We start from the raw sequence: 17,033 nt of genomic DNA on the forward strand, positions 1-17,033 counted from the left end.
GTGAGCAAGGCTGCCCTATTAAAAGCTTCGAATCGTTGTACTCAACAATGATGGACCTGTAAGTCTTCCAAAGGTAGATCCCCCCTTGACCTCCCAAAATTTTGGGAAATTTTGATTTTTTTTTCCTTGAAATTTTTAGAGAATTTCAATTAGCATCCCTCAAATTTTTGAAAAATCTCATTAATCTCGCAAAAAGTTTAATTAGCCCCCCAATTCTTTAAAAAAAATTTCATTAAACTCCTCCAATTTTGAAGATTTTACTAACCCAAAATTTAATCTCAAGATCTGCCATTGAAAGTCTCATCACTTTGAGCCTCCTTATGATCTTTCTTATTGATTTGCAATCTCTCTTTGGCATGAGCATACTTTTTCTTTTTGCTCTAACAAAGCCAATTAAAATAACACTCAGTAAAAAAGAATAATCTTGCTTTGAGTTAAGGTGCAAGCAACGTGAGGATGCAAGCATTATCCGAAATGATTGGGCGTAAAACGTCTGTAGGTGGCTTTTTAAGTCCGCCGTTAAATCCCAGGGCTCAACCCCAGACAGGCGGTGGAAACTACCAAGCTGGAGTACGGTAGGGGCAGAGGGAATTTTTGGTGGAGTAGTGAACTGCGTAGAGATCGGAAAGAACACCAACGACGAAAGCACACTGCTGGGCCGACACTGACACTAAGAGACAAAAGCTAGGGGAGCGAATGAGGTTAGATACCCCAGTAGTCCTGGAGACACAAGAGTTTTTTTTTGGTCTCCCAAGGTATTCACTAAAGTGAGTCCAATAATCAATTCTCACGTTTTGTAGGCCCATTAAAGGGATAGACACTGACTACAAGTTTTAAAGTTATTCCATACCTACGGCGAGGATCAAACTCTTGACCACTAATTAAAGTAGGAGAGGCCCTTACCATCTCATCTAACCATGTGGTTCAAAAGCACTTTCTTTTAACATTATATATATTTTTATAAAAAATTAAATTTTCATTCTATGACATAATTTAATAATTAAACCTCTACTACATAAATATAATATATTTTGAAATTAAATATAATATATTTAAGAAATCATTGTAAATGACATTCACATGAAGTTTGGTAAGACCATAACATAGGGATATAAATGCATTTGAAATTGAATATTAAGTTGTCATATTGTAGACCAAGTTTTCCCACGAAAAACTAGTATTGAAAGTTGTCATTTTCTAGATAGGTGCTTCAAAAAATTTTTTCCCCCAATGCACAATTGGAGCGGTAAATTAATTACTGAAGTCAAAGTTAGGTTATTCTTATTCTTATCCATCTAATTCTAACATATTGGGTTGAGCTTTTTCTTGACTATGGGCTGTATGAAACACTTTAGAAGCCCATTAAGCTTGTCATTTTCTAGACAAAATCAGTGTCCCTAATCAGGAAATCCAAAAGTGAATTTGAATGTGTTTATATTGTAATTTAATTGATTGGAAATTATTGATAGAAATATGCATTGTGTAAAAAAAAAATTGTTGATCTAAAAAATATCTGAAATTTGAACCAAGAAATTCAGTTTACTAATAAGTAGGACCTTGTTCACTGATTCAGGGTGATAAGTGAAGGGAAATGGTTGGTTCCTTAAGGATCTAAGGATATAAAATTCCTGGCTTTTGTTCACCACTTTGTATGGTTCCCTTGTGGCCACCTGTTGCCCACTTCTTACAACATGAACCAGTGGGAACTATTTGCCACTTTCATTAACAATAGCATAAACATAACATAACTCTTACCCTTTTTTCTGGTTTTTCTCTTTATTTTTTTTTAATTTCAAAGAAATGGCCACCATAATTGTTAGCAACTTTGCTGCAGTGTTGACTAAGGCAAATTTGAAGGGTTCAAACAAAGTTCAATCATCCAAAGTTCTTAGTAAGTTTCCAATTTTCTTAAGCCTAAATTGCAATATCGGATGATTCAAGAATTGGAAATCAATGATGTAGGTGTATTTTATACTTTAATGGGTATTTGCTTTGTCTTTAAAACTGGATTTTACATTGTCATGCATGTTTAGGATTGCCTGTGATGGCAACAAATGGTAGGGCTAGGTGCAGTCTAGAGCAAAAGTCATCTTCAAACAGGCTGAGCTCGAACCCCAGCATGGTGGCATCAATGATGGTGGCAGTAGCAGCAATGGTGACAACGGCTGCTGCACCGGCAATGGCGTTGGTGGATGAGAGACTTTTCACGGAAGGAACATGACTTCCTTTTGGCTTAAGTAACAACCTTTTGGGATGGATCCTTTTTGGAGTGTTTGGTTTGATTTGGGCATTGTATTTTATCTATGTTTCTAGTCTTGAAGAGGATGAAGAGTCTAGATTGTCGCTTTGATGAATTATGTAATAATATTGGGCTCATGGTTTTTACTTTCCGCCATTTCTTACTAAATTAACCCTTTCAATTTTATGAAAGTAACAAATCTGGGCTTGAAAATTATCATGAAAGCTACGATCCATGGCTAGAAGATGATACTATGGAAGACGCTTTGAACTAAGCGTCGGATAGAGTACATGGATATGATATGATTTTTCATATTTCCCATAACCATAATCATAAGCCATGTTTAAAACAAGTATCGACTAAGGTAATTTTAAAAGATATAAATAATATAAAAGTGACAACAAGTCAATACTAATGCAATTACTGAAGCTCTAACACTCAACAATACTTCCATTTTGTTCGAAAAAAAAAGAACAAAGCTTTTTATCTTTCTGGACCAAGCAATAGTTGAATTGTTTTATTTTCCTATAGGGTTGAGTCCTGGACAGGTGGTGGAAACTACCAAGTTGGAGTATGGTAGGGGCAGAAGGAATTTTCGGTGGAGCAGTGAAATGCGTAGAGATCGGAAAGAACACCAACGACGAAAGCACACTGCTGGGCCGACACTGACACTAAGAGACGAAAGCTAGGGGAGCGAATGAGGTTAGATGACCCAGTAGTCCTGGAGACACAAGAGTTTTTTTTTTTGGTCTCCCAAGGTATTCACTAAAGTGAGTCCAATAATCAATTCTCACGTTTTGTAGGCCTATTAAAGGGAGAGACACTGACTACAAGTTTAAAAGTTATTCCATACCTACGGCGAGGATCAAACTCTTGACCACTAATTAAAGTAGGAGAGGCCCTTACCATCTCATCTAACCATGTGGTTCAAAAGCACTTTCTTTTAACATTATATATATTTTTATAAAAAATTAAATTTTCATTCTATGACATAATTTAATAATTAAACCTCTAATACATAAATATAATATATTTTGAAATTAAATATAATATATTTAAGAAATCATTGTAAATGACATTCACATGAAGTTTGGTAAGGCCATAACATAGGGATATAAATGCATTTGAAATTGAATATTAAGTTGTCATATTGTAGACCAAGTTTTCCCACGAAAAACTGGTATTGAAAGTTGTCATTTTCTAGATAGGTGCTTCAAAAACTTTTTTCCCCCAGTGCACAATTGGAGCGGTAAATTAATTACTGAAGTCAAAGTTAGGTTATTCTTATTCTTATCCATCTAATTCTAACATATTGGGTTGAGCTTTTTCTTGACTATGGGCTATATGAAACACTTTAGAAACCCATTAAGCTTGTCATTTTCTAGACAAAATCAGTGTCCCTAATCAAGAAATCCAAAAGTGAATTTGAATGTGTTTATATTGTAATTTAATTGATTGGAAATTATTGATAGAAATATGCATTGTGTAAAAAAAATTGTTGATCTGAAAAATATCTGAAATTTGAGCCAAGAAATTCAGTTTACTAATAAGTAGGACCTTGTTCACTGATTCAGGGTGATAAGTGAAGGGAAATGGTTGGTTCCTTAAGGATCTAAGGATATAAAATTCCTGGCTTTTGTTCACCACTTTGTATGGTTCCCTTGTGGCCACCTGCTGCCCACTTCTTACAACGTGAACCAGTGGGAACTATTTGCCACTTTCATTAACAATAGCATAAACATAACATAACTCTTACCTTTTTTCTGGTTTTTCTCTTTATTTTTTTTTAATTTCAAAGAAATGGCCACCATAACTCATTAGCAACTTTGTTTGCGGTGTTGACTAAAACAAATTTGAAGGGTTCAAACAAAGTTCAATCATCCAAAGTTCTTGGTAAGTTTCCAATTTTCTTAAGCCTAAATTGCAATATCGGATGATTCAAGAACTGGAAATCAAAGATGTAGGTGTATTTTATACTTCAATGGGTATTTTATTTGTCTTTAAAACTGGATTTTACATTGTCATGCATGTTTAGGATTGCCTGTGATGGCAACAAATGGTAGGGCTAGGTGCAGTCTAGAGCAGAAGTCATCTTCAAACAGGCTGAGCTCGAACCCCAGCATGGTGGCATCAATGATGGCGACAGCAGCAGCAGCGATGACAACGGCTGCTGCACCGGCAATGGGGTTGGTGGATGAGAGACTTTCTATGGAAGGAACATGACTTCGTTTTGGCTTAAGTAACAACCTTTTGGGATGGATCCTTTTTGGAGTGTTTGGTTTGGTTTGGGCATTGTATTTTATCTATGTTTCTAGTCTTGAAAAGGATGAAGAGTCTGGATTGTCGATTTGATGAATTATGTAATAATATTGGGCTCATGGTTTTTACTTTCCGCCATTTCTTACTAAATTAACCCTTTCAATTTTATGAAAGTAACAAATCTGGGCTTGAAAATTATCATGAAAGCTATGATCCATAGCTAGAAGATGATACTATGGAAGACGCTTTGAACTAAGCGTCGGATAGAGTACGTGGATATGATATGATTTTCATATTTCCCATAACCATAATCATAAGCCATGTTTAACACAAGTATCGACTAAGGTAATTTTAAAAGATATAAATAATATAAAAGTGACAACAAGTCAGTACTAATGCAATTACTGAAGCTCTAACACTCAACAATACTTCCATTTTGTTCAAAAAAAAAAGAACAAAGCTTTTTATCTTTCTGGACCAAGAAATAGTTATTTTCTTATTTTTACATCTTAGAAACAGATTAAATAGGTTCAATTCTCATCGGTTGACAAACTAGTAGTTCACCATAAGGTATAGTTTTATTATGGTAATCACTATTACCGGCCCGTTACTTGGTTACTCAATTAGGTCCTGACTCATAGTCTACATGGTTCACAGTTTGAGTTCGCACGTGAGGTGTTAGCATCCTGTTATGAGACCGCACGATGTGGGTTCGAACCACCATAAAGGCCAATCCACATCAAGAAAACATGTGTTAACCCTAGAATAGGGTGCGTGTTGGGATGCATGGGGACCTACCTATGACGCCCCATCTATAAACAGTAATTGTATCATATAAATAGAGAATCTAACCCTTTTGAAGGGGATACGCACAAAAACACTCAATAATTTGGTGTGGTGAGCGTTGACAGATTTTCGACAATCAGAAAACAAGAAAACTAAGATGAATCACCCCAATAAGAATTTTCCCAGCAATTTCCCATCGGGCCAGGCAGGAGGTTCAAGCATTGGCAATCAACCTAGTGAGATAGACCTTTTTGCTGGTTGGTTTGCTGACCGACCAAAAATTCTGGGCAACTTAGGCTAAGCAGGTGCTTCCAACTCTTTCGATCTTAATACTCCCTCTAGTCAGGGACCGTCATTTCCTTATGATCAGGGAGCATCACCGCAACAACTATATGGTTTATAGGAACAACTGAGGTTGATGAAAGAACAAATGACTAAACAAAGTGTCAGATTTGAACAACAACAATTATTCCAATAGGAATTACTAAGACGGAATGAAGAACTATGAAAGAAGATGCAGTTCGACCATTCTAATCTTCAGGACCATGTTGGAGATAAGTTTCATGGTTGAACTTTTTGTATGAAGATTAAATTTCCTACTAGTGTCATGGGCCGCAATTCAAAGCCCGTGACCATCGCATCAAATGCATCCAATGGAGGTCTATTGTGTAAATGTGGATCATTTAGCCCACAAAAACTGGCCCGATCCGGTAACCTATTGGAGAAGCTTGTCAGATTAAAGCCTGGTTGGCCTGATAATGACAATATGACAACTTAGGCTATTTTGGTAACTAATTTTAGAAGATTGATAGAATCATATCTTGTAAAGATTTAATTTGATTTGAAATGACATATCTTATAAATTTCATTATTTAAGGGATAGGATGAATCTCGTCCGTCGATGTATTGTAATCTTGATCGTCAGTTTTGGGGGAGCTCAACTATAAATAGAGAGCCTCCCCTTCATTTGTACTTACTCCATTCATTGTTTCATTATTCTTTGTGAATAAGAGAATATTGAGAGCATTTACTCAAACACCTCTTGTGCACTATTTCTGTTGTTCTTTTGTTGCTTCTTTTAGCATAAATTGCTTCCGCTATACAATTGGTGTATTGAAGATTTCTTAAGGAATCCTCACTTGAGTAAAGGCTGACTTAGGCGAGTTTGGACGAACGGATAACCTAAGGCCACATGGATTGCAAGATGAAAGATCTAGCCCCGTGACACTAGGATGGGGATAAGTTTCATAAAATCTGACAAGTAAATAACCAGAAAGTGTCACATGTTGTCAGTTAAGCAAATGTGTGAGTAGGAGGCACATGGTTAGAGTTCACAATAGGTAGAGATGACTAGTCAGGTTTTAGATTTGGACAATCTGGATGTTAGGTGTGAGGAGAGAGTTCGCAAGCCAGAAGCAGTAAAAGTCATAGAAACTTTGCAATTAGTTTATGATAACACGGACAAGTTCGTAAGGATCTCATTAGCATTAGCAGAAGAAGAAAATGGGGACTTAGTGCGGTGCTTAAGGGAGAATTCAAACATTTTTCAATGGTCAACGACAAACATGCTTGGTGTGGATCCTCAGGTGATTGTCTATTGGTTAAATGTGTCCTTTGAAGTTAAGCCAGTTAAGTAGAAAAGAAGAAGGTTTGTTCGATAGGTTGTGGAGGCTATTAGATAAGAGGTAGGAGTGTAATTCTTCCACTGCTCAACCACCGAAGACCCATCGTCGCTGACCATTTTTTGGCCATCGAAATGTATAGGTTTGGTTTCTACCAATTCGATCCGAGCAGTGACGTCCCGACCGGTTTGGTCCAGCCACCAGTTGGACCGTCGACCTAGTTTCACATACCAGGCCCAGTTCGACCAGTTTTTGGATCTTGGTCTCAGTTTTGGGCTCTTGGGCCCAATTTACGATCTTAGGTCAAATTTTCAAGTTCAATTACCCGTTGAGCCAATTGTTTGACTTACAAATTAATTTTCAAAATATCATATTAATATTAATTAATTTAATTTTACTTGATCGAAATTAATTTTCTCAAATATCACTTAGATTTTCCAAATTAATTTTTCAAGAAAATTTTTTATTCAAATTCTCTAGTTGAACAATTCTTACGACTGCCCAATTTAATTCCACATTGAATAAATCGACTCAATTAAATTATTTACAAAGTCGTAGAATTTTCATCTGATTCAAATGCAGTTTGATCGAGCTTTTGTTGAGCTAACAAAGGGACCAATTAGACATTTACAATTAGGCTCTAGTAATTGCAATTATATCCAGAAGCATCATTCCGATAATTTGCAATTACTTAATCATAGAGTCAGTGCACAAGAAGTACCATGATTGAAAACTCCTTATTGTATACTTTTTACAAAAGCAATTCATCCAACTGCTTTATCCAATGACCTCGTCATGCGTGTGTTACCCTCATATGATATCCTTGATTCCTTTGAGTTAAATCGGTTCACTCAATACAATAATATTTTATCTCATTATCACTATTGTGTCTTCTGAATGATTAATATGATCATTGGCAACAAATGACTGTGATAAATTATTTTGTTTAGTGTGTGATACTGTTATATGGAACTTGAGAACTTGATAAATTATTTTGTTTAGCTCTACACTTGAGAACGTGAGGTAAATTTCATATACGTGGAATTTTCCCAAAATCTCAAGTGCAAAGTGATCAGGGCTACAACAGAAGCCTCGAGTAAATGAGGAAGACAGCTCTTTGTTGCAAATCCTTGATTCATGGCACAGTAGCAAGGAAGGTAAGGATAAAACAGATAATTCAGAGAACTATGAGGGTTTGGTCGATTGTTCTGAATACAATGTCAAGCCGTCTGGTGCTGCTGGAGAAGGCACGAAGATATACTGATAATTTTGCTATTATTTCTTACTTGTGTTAGCTTTCATACGACATTCAAGCTATAGTGGAGGAAATTTTTGGGCCCTCAAGTAGTTCATGGTTACAAATAATGGTCAATGGTACAACTATGATAATAGTGCATGCTACACAAGTATTTGTAGGTGATTCTCCAGTAAAACACAACCACCGATATCACAAGAATAAGATAAAATATAATAATTTGTTCTTCTACAGAAATTTGTCTTTAATTTCTACTGGATAAATTAGTATTAGAAACTTAAAATACAGTAAAATATTGCTCTTTTCGTCAAATCTTCTTTTAGGACGTGACAAAATGTCTTTTCTTGAACACCTATTTCCCTTTTATGTATGAAAGCCTTTTCTCATGAAGTTTATTATTTGAGATTTATATATAGGTATTATATTTTATTCTAATACTTTTCGTTTTTTTCATAATATTTTTTATTTATTGAATTCATGTCTCTTGAGGTAAAGACAAACGAAGAGTTGAGATAATTAAGCCTCTTGACTACTTGAATCAATGTGTTAGCCTTGATAAAGACAAACGGAATTTCTATAACCAACCTTCGTTCTGAGCTGAAGAAAAGTAATGTTAGCCTTGATAAAAAGTTGTCCAGCTTTCTTTTGTCTATGCCACACATTTTCAGGCTTCAGTCACGACGTGATGGTAAATTTCATATACATGAAATTTTCCCAAAAGCTGGTGAACTATCTCCCCTGAGTTGCATCATTCTCCCAGGTTGCATCATTCCCCTGAGGTTAATTTTGGAGTTGCTCCTGGAAAGATACAACAAACTCCTTCAGCAAATGGTAATCTTGTTAAAGTAAATGCAGAGAAGCCACAGGAGGAAGTCCAACAGCCCCTTCTAGTTGATCAGAAGACTACTGAAGCATCTAGTGATCAGGTACCTGAGAGTCTTCATAATCATGTACTGGAACAAGATAACACGCGTACAGGTAAAGATCATGACAATCTTGCGGGAAAAGATTATGACCTTCCAGGAAAGCCTGGTGATTCTGCAGATATCACTGAGAAACAAAATAACAATACTCTGAAAAAATGCACTGGGGATAGCTCTGATAGGGAAGGAATGAAGGTAGAATGTGAGGAAAAGTCACATGTAGTTCCATATTCATTAACCATTTCTTCATCTAGTAATGACTCAAGTGAAAACCACTCTGGGAAGAGGCCAGGTTTATTTAACTGGATTGCCAGCCAATGTAAGTTTTGGAGAAGTAGCAAAGACTCTGAGGTATCAAGTGATCAATCCCATGAAAAGCTAAACCAAACAAACACGAACACTTTAAAGCATGAGGTTTTTACACAGGGATTCTTCTGGGAAGACATGGATTTCTTAATAGACTCACCTAGGGGATCACTTTTTGTCACACAGTCTAGGACCAGGTTTGTTAATTCTCACCCTCTAGTTTTTACTGCGTGCCTTGCTGACAAAATTCTGCTAGTTTGCTTGTTCTCGTCTTTAGCTTGCAAATTTTTATATACTCCCCCTTTCCTAATGGAATCTAGAATGGCATTGACTCTTTGTTAAATATTCACACATATTTGCTGACAGAAAGTAAAATAAATATCTTTGTATTTTGCACATGCCCATGTTTATTTGACAGAAAGTAAAATAAATATCTGGACTTATGAACGTGTCAAATTTTCGTTTCAGCTTTTAGTTCTGTTCTACAGGGGCATCTGTTTACTGTCCTTGTGGTTTCAAGCATCCTGTACTTGCTTTTTTATGTGTCGATGGAAGAGGGTGTGTTTGTTTACATGCAGAGATAGTAGAAAGAGTGACCTTTTATCTGTTTTCTCTTTTCTAATGTGTTAATAATTTTCATGACTGAATATGTAAGATGATCAAACACTGCGTTTTGTTCAAATGTTAGTACCTGTTGGAAGCAATCTGCAGTTTCTGAATGAATATATTGAATTGGAAATTTGTTTTCCAACTATAAGAGGCGAAGGAGTTTTAACAAAATCATGTCTTAGCGGTTGTAAAACTTTTGCAGGGAAGAGATGGCTGAAAATTTGCTGAAGGAAGGGCCACTTGTTCTTAGATCTCTCAGTAATACTGATCTTCTTCATTTGGTGGATTTGTTAACATCTGATAAGAAATGGATAGAAGAATGCCCCTCCCAAGCTTCACCTTCCAAGATCACTAAGGCTGCTGGGAAGAGTCCCAGTTTGGGCCATTCTCATGCTGCAAATGGGTTGAGATTGATCTTTATGCGCACTCCATCGCAGGTAAACTTGCAGACAGAACATGGAAGGAGAGAAAAAGTTGCAGAATATTCCTCATTCTGGGGTTTCATCTACCATCCCCGATATGAACTCTTCAGATCGTTCTAGATTTCAAGTATTGTCCGACTGTCAAAACCTTGTGAAAGATATACTAAAGGAACACCCTGAAGGACATAATGTGGCCAACTTCAGAACACTGTTCCTTGAGAGGTACGGTTATCCTCTTGCTATTCAAAGGCTTACAAAAAATTAGTATCTGTGCTAAAGAACGTGCCTGGAATTAAAATAGAGTCCACTTACATACTTCTTGCAAGCATGGTTCCAGATGATTTTGGCCCGGAAACAGCTGCTGGTAACATTAAGAAAATGTCAGCCATGCATTAGGTGAATTGCCTGACGATGCAACAACAAAAGAATGGGCACAAACAAGTTCATCTTGATGTAATGATGTGATATGTGTGGATGGAACAGAGGTTTGTTTGTATGTGGTGTAATATTCTTTTACCTGATTCATAAGTTAGTGTAATTTGCCACTGCAGTTGAATACAACACTTTAGTGTTATAGATGTAATGGGGTTAAGGTCAGTCAATCAGATTTGCAAGCCTTTCAAATTATTAGTTGAAGTTGAGCTACGAGTCAAACTCAAGTGTCACCCAATCAAGAGTTCAATTCATTGGTGATTCCATCCCCGGTTCATGTGTATCATTTCATGTTTTGTGTCTAATATTGACAAATCTGAAAAGGTCAATGTGCAATGGCTTTACAACAACGAAAGCAAGCTTTTATAACCCAAATTATGGGGTCTGTTGTAGTGATGATTCCCCTGTTCTTGTGCGATAATAATAGGTGTTTTTAAAAAACTTACAAATTCTAAATATTAACATCTTCGTTCTCTCCTAAATTTAATTCGTGTTGTTAAATTTAATTATTAGTTTTGAACTATACATGTAGTTGTAAATTAATCCATATTCTCCAATTGAATTGTTTTAAGTTTATATTTTTGAATTTTGAAATTTCAATCTTTCACACAAAAGACCGTCGTTAATTCATTCAATTGAATTTTTAGTGAGGAATATATAGAAATAATATGCTGACATGGTATTACACATATAATAAAATATTTCTTGCATCATAATTTGAAAATAGAAGAACTTATTTTAATGAATTTAATTATTATCGTTTGGTGATAGAGATGCTCATGGGTTGAGTTGGGTCGGGATTAAACATGATATTACTATATTTTATTCTTGTCCAAGCCCTGTCTAACCTAAAATGTGAGTCTAAAATTTTGCCTAAACTCGCTCATATTTATAAATGGTTAATTTAAGCTCATTTTAAGTCTACGCATATTTTTTAATTTAATATTTAATAAATTTATATATTTTTTATTTATCATAGTTTTATATATAGTCATCTTAAATTTGTTAATGTTTACATTATAGTAATATTATATATAAATTATATAATATTACATAATTTTTATGGGTTATAAATTACATAGTATATAAAAATAATATAATATAAAACATTATAAACTTGAAAAGTGGGTTAGGCTGGCTCAGGCCCTGAATGTGTAGGCTCAAGCCTGGCCTATATTTTAAACGAGTTTGATTTTTTTAGTCAAGTTCATTTTTTGGGCCTAATACTTTTGTCTAAATCCCAAAATTTGTGCAGTCTTTTAGGCCGAGCTTAGGTAGGTAGCCCGGTCCATAAACAGGTCTATTTTGTGAGGACTGAAACTTTAAAATTTTAAAAGCATATGGACTAAAAAGAACAAAAATATAGTATTGAGGCTAAATCTACCACATTCACAAAATTCATAGATTAATGGCGGAATTTAACCTTTGGAAAGATAGCGCCGTTACATCGACGGCACTCGTTTAAATTGATTCACCAAGTGAAATCTGCGGGTGTAAATACCCCTGGGCTTAGAATTTGCCTAATCTCTATCATCAAAGCCAGTTGATTGCTCAATTTTCTCATTGCCTTTTTCTTTTTGAGATTGCCATCTTTAATTAACAACAAAATAAAAGTGAAATTTTAAACAATTGAAGGTTCATTCAACCACAATACTGAAAGAGATATAAAATAACATTCAGGGTAAAATTGAATGGGTCCTTTAAGCATGTGCTAACAAAAAGGTAACATGCAAGAAATAACTTGAGTTTCAGTACCATGTTAAACAGTGAATCTAAAATCAAATGGGCAATATATACTGTAATATTTAAAGAAAGAAACATATAAAGTTAGGTTGAGAAGATGTTGTATATTGTGCCATGCTTTTTGCTTTATTGTGTGAAGCTGAAGAAGGCATGCAAAGCTGGTCCCCCATGACACACCTTCCTGTGTTTTATACTCTAATTGTTTGGTGCCATCTTTGATGGGTTGATGCTTACCTTACACAAACATAAAACACAGAGAAAGAAAGGGTGAAAGGTTCATCCAACTAAAGTTATAAAAGCTAGCCTCCTTGGAAAATTTTAGAAACTCTCACTAACCTGTCTCCATGTGGTGTGCCCAAACCCGCCAATATTCAATTTGCATTTTTCTCTCCTCCTTTAGGGACCACTTTCCATTTCATCTTTTCTCTTTGCTTTTCTTATTCCTATGTTTTTCCCTTCACCACCACTTTCTTACTCTCTTCGCCCCCTCTCTAATCCCATCACTCTACAAGTGATGATGGTGATGTATTATAACTCTGGGTTTAAATTCTCATTTACGGATGAGTTTGGATTGCATCACGTTTATTGCTTTTTGTGGACTTAATTAATGTTATATATCATTATCACTTATGTTAAATATATCTACAGACTGGATTTAGACTTAGCTCGATTAATATCGACATTGTTTCTGATGCTGAAGGACTTGTATAAAAAAGAACAGATATGATAAAGAACTTATAATGAAATTAATGTTAAAAAAAATCTCAAGTGAAATTTCAAAAGATTTGTGTTCATATCTTTAGCTGACAACTATATTTGCTGATCTTAATTACGACAAAACACAATTCCAGATATAGAAACGTAATGGGATAACCATGCCAACCTAGCCAATCCTACGTAAGACAAAGAAAAATTAGAGTGGAAGTAGCAAAGATAGACTATTCCTAGAAAAAAAATAAAGACGGAAATCATCCAAGAATCTAAAAAGCCCTCGCTATTTATATCCTCTCATTCCCCTCTTATCAAACAAGTCTTACAAAGAAGATATAAGTGTATGGAGTTTCAGCCTATTTATATGAAAGGCAGCCCTCAGCCCTGCAACGCCAGTACATCATACCAGTGTCTCTATATAGTCTTTCATATATATCATCACGCACCACTGATAGTTGAAGCTGCCAGCATGATCTAGCTATCCATCCCTCCTTTAGTTTATCTTTCAGGGAGAAAACTAGATCATATGGCAGTTTCGTCTGTCCATGGTAGCATGAACAAAACCCTATTTTCCGGTACAAAACCCTGGTATTGAAAAAGGTGTGTGTAATTTCTGTTTTTTTCTTTCTTTCAGAAAACCTTATATAAATTCAGCTTTTACTCTTTTGTTCTTTTACAACACATGCTTCATTTATAGCAGATTTATTTGAAGGATCTTATATAAGGATGTTTGTTAGGGTTTAAGTGACCAGATTCCTTTTACTTGGGCTTTGATAAAAGTGTTAAATACAGGTATGTTTGTGTATATTTTTAGTAACCTTGAAGGATCATAAACCTATATATATCCATATCTATATTCAAATATGTTTTACACAAATGAATCAAAAAGAAAAAGTCTAAGCAATTTAACTCACATTTACTCTGGATATTTTTATGCTTTTAATGTACTCATTGTACTATGATTGTGTCAATTTCATGTATGTTTTACTGCACTGTTCTGTACTGATGTGTTCTCTGATCTATATTCAGAGTTGTTCATTCTTCTTCTATGTTTGAGAGCTGAATGATAGATCCATGATTTATAGTATACTTGATATGTGGTCATTAGTGGATATGATTAATGTTAATGATGTTAGTGACATGTTCTATATAATCCTAAGTTGTTTTCATTTTTGTTAAGAAACCCCTTTGATTTTGAGAATAAAAAGGTATTTTAGAAATTAAGTCTGTACCCAATTTCGGTAACCTCTTTATTAAACAAAACCAGAAGAACATACAAGTTGCTCAACCCAGCTTTTGATGATCTGTCATCTCTCATTAAATTTTCAAGCATGGAGTCAACTGGTAGCCATGCACCTTTTAGTCCCTATATTTTTTAAGTTGTACTAATACTATTAACTTTTTTTCTTTGTAGGGTTGCAAGACCAGACACTTTTCACAACATTTTTTCAATCTCAATTCTTACTTACCAAAAAAAAGAGGTGTCCTAACATTCATAGGTTTTGAAGCTCAATCAAAGTGAACAACAAAGTTTGATAAGGGTCAATTCTCCACTGCAAATCTGCAACACTCATGAGTAAAGATCAGCTCTCTGTCACTTTGTGGTCCTAGTAATTGGCTTTTCTGGAAATAGAAACATCAAATTTCTATTTCTTTTTTTAAAGATAGAAATCCCAAGTCCCAAGTTCTCAAAGGAATGGACAGATGAGTCAACTTTCTACGCCATGATTGTGATGCAACTGCCTGATTTCTGGGATATAGAGTCATTCTTTACCCACCTCAAAAAATGCTATGATGCAGTGCATGTACACTGATCCATGTGCATTCGCATATAATAAGCCATGATTTCAGATAGGTTTCAAAGTATTTCATCAGTTTGTTTGAGCTCAGTTGGACTTTTGGATGCTGCACATAGTTTCTTCTTCTATTGTTTGGAAGCAGGTTTTGGCTACATTCCATATTTGAAATTTGAGGTGGGTTTGGAGGTTTGATGGGGTGAGTTTAATTTATTTTTTATTTCACGTTATAATATTTTTTTTACTAATCTTAAATAAATGCAACATCCATTTAAACCAAACTAAAACTCTCCAAAGTAATCAGCCTAAGTAACTACCCTTTTTGCAGATTCTTCGTCTTTGAAATGAAGAAAAGCCATCCCAATATTCTTGACTTTGGCAACATATACACATATTGTTGTATGTATTTATAGTATACTTGTTATGGTCATGGGTGGATATGATTAATGTTAATGATGTTAGTGACAGGTTTTGAACCTCGACACCTTTGGACATTATAATAGTTGGACATAAAATAAAAAATAGTTAATACAAATTTAAATTTAGAATTAAAAAGATGAATATAATTCTTGTAAAAATAAATATAAAATTTTCCTTTTTTTTTTCCAAAACAAAAAGCAGTAAAAATTATCCATTGAAGTCACACTAAAATATGGTGAAAAAATAATATATACTAGTATGCGCAGCATTATCCATTAGGGTTGAAAAGAAGTGGTGTGGAGGACACCAAGTTTGTGATCTTGAGTGTATGGTTATGAAGCAAATAGCGCAACCTGGCCATTCATAAAATTTTCTAAGCGTTGCATTGCTATTAATCAAAGGCGAATTTTCAGTATTAAAAGGCAACTATAAGAAAAAAAACCATTATCCAATTGAATCATTTATTTACTTTTTAATAATATCTTAAAATCCTCTTCAAAGGGATGTGATTGGTTGATTTAAATTTAAGGTAAAAGTTAATCTTTTCTATCAAACAATTTGAGATTATTATTTTTCCAAAATGTAATCATCATTCCTTGAATTTTTTATACTTTTTTGCCCATATTTTGTTTAGTTGTAAAACAAAATATCAAGGCCATATATTTTAAAAATAATTCACATTACATTATTTGTTTCGATATAATGTTTTGAATAAAACTTTGATAAATTTCAAAACATTTCTACTAGATAAATTTTAAATTTATCTTTCAAACACTTAGAAAATATTTTCAAACTTGTTCAAAATGATAAATGATTTTTCAAACATTTTTATCACATCTAAAACTTCTCCCAAGGATCAAAGTATCGATATAGAAGGTATCGATACCTTGACCCAAGTATCAATATTCCTACCTAGTATTGATATCAATTTGAACTTCGAAATTCAAAAAAATTGAGAAAAAAATCAAAGTATTGATACCCTTACGGTTCGATATTTTGAAAATTAAAGAAAAATTGCTCGAGTACCGATACCTCATAGCAAGAATGGATACATTTACTATTGTATCAATACTACAGGCGTAATGGTCATTGAATTTAGATATTAAATGCCTAAAGTATTGATACCCCTTCAAATGTATCAATACATTTTGTTGCATGAGTCATTAATGCTTTGGTTTTTACACCTCCAACGGCTCAATTCATTTTCCCAACAACCAAAACGGTTGAAAATCAATGAAAGGCTATAAATAACAACTTCCAAAGCTTCTACAACAATAAGAGAGATTACAAGAGATCAAGAGCTATCAAGAAACATTAAGAAACCTATTATCAACCATTTGTGCTTAATTTTTTTATCTCTCTTTTTTTTTTTGTAAACACTCGTAAACATTCATTATATTTTCTTAACTCAATTGCTTTTATTTGGTGTGTGCTTCATTTGCAAACATTCTAATCTTGTAAGGATTGTTTCTTTGTTTGCCCTTTTGAGATGGTTTGTGTCTTAAGATTT

At 34.4% G+C, this 17,033-nt stretch overlaps 1 protein-coding gene and 1 long non-coding RNA gene across 2 annotated transcripts; both read left to right on the top strand.

The window, feature by feature from the left end:
• The first annotated feature begins 1,776 nt into the window (after positions 1-1,776).
• Positions 1,777-4,462, top strand: LOC105804650 (photosystem II reaction center W protein, chloroplastic-like). Its single transcript, XM_052623580.1, has 2 exons — positions 1,777-1,891; positions 4,275-4,462. Exons 1-2 carry the CDS (start codon positions 1,801-1,803, stop codon positions 4,460-4,462), a joined length of 279 nt encoding a protein of 92 aa, XP_052479540.1. The 5' UTR covers positions 1,777-1,800.
• Positions 4,463-13,555: 9,093 nt separating this feature from the next.
• On the top strand, positions 13,556-15,390 carry LOC128034611 (uncharacterized). Its single transcript, XR_008190714.1, has 2 exons — positions 13,556-14,099; positions 14,722-15,390. It is a non-coding gene; the product is annotated as an uncharacterized LOC128034611 (long non-coding RNA).
• Positions 15,391-17,033: the final 1,643 nt, after the last annotated feature.

The sequence above is a fragment of the Gossypium raimondii genome, chromosome 11, assembly GCF_025698545.1.
Source record: "Gossypium raimondii isolate GPD5lz chromosome 11, ASM2569854v1, whole genome shotgun sequence".
In the NCBI taxonomy this organism is placed as follows: Eukaryota; Viridiplantae; Streptophyta; class Magnoliopsida; order Malvales; family Malvaceae; genus Gossypium; species Gossypium raimondii.

Bases quoted from the DNA above. Each gene is read 5' to 3' on its own strand.
- LOC105804650 (XM_052623580.1), top strand. From the start codon at position 1,801: ATGGCCACCATAATTGTTAGCAACTTTGCTGCAGTGTTGACTAAGGCA. The intron at 1,892-4,274 runs GTAAGTTTCCAA...ATGCATGTTTAG, and splicing joins TCAATCATCCAAAGTTCTTA to GATTGCCTGTGATGGCAACA.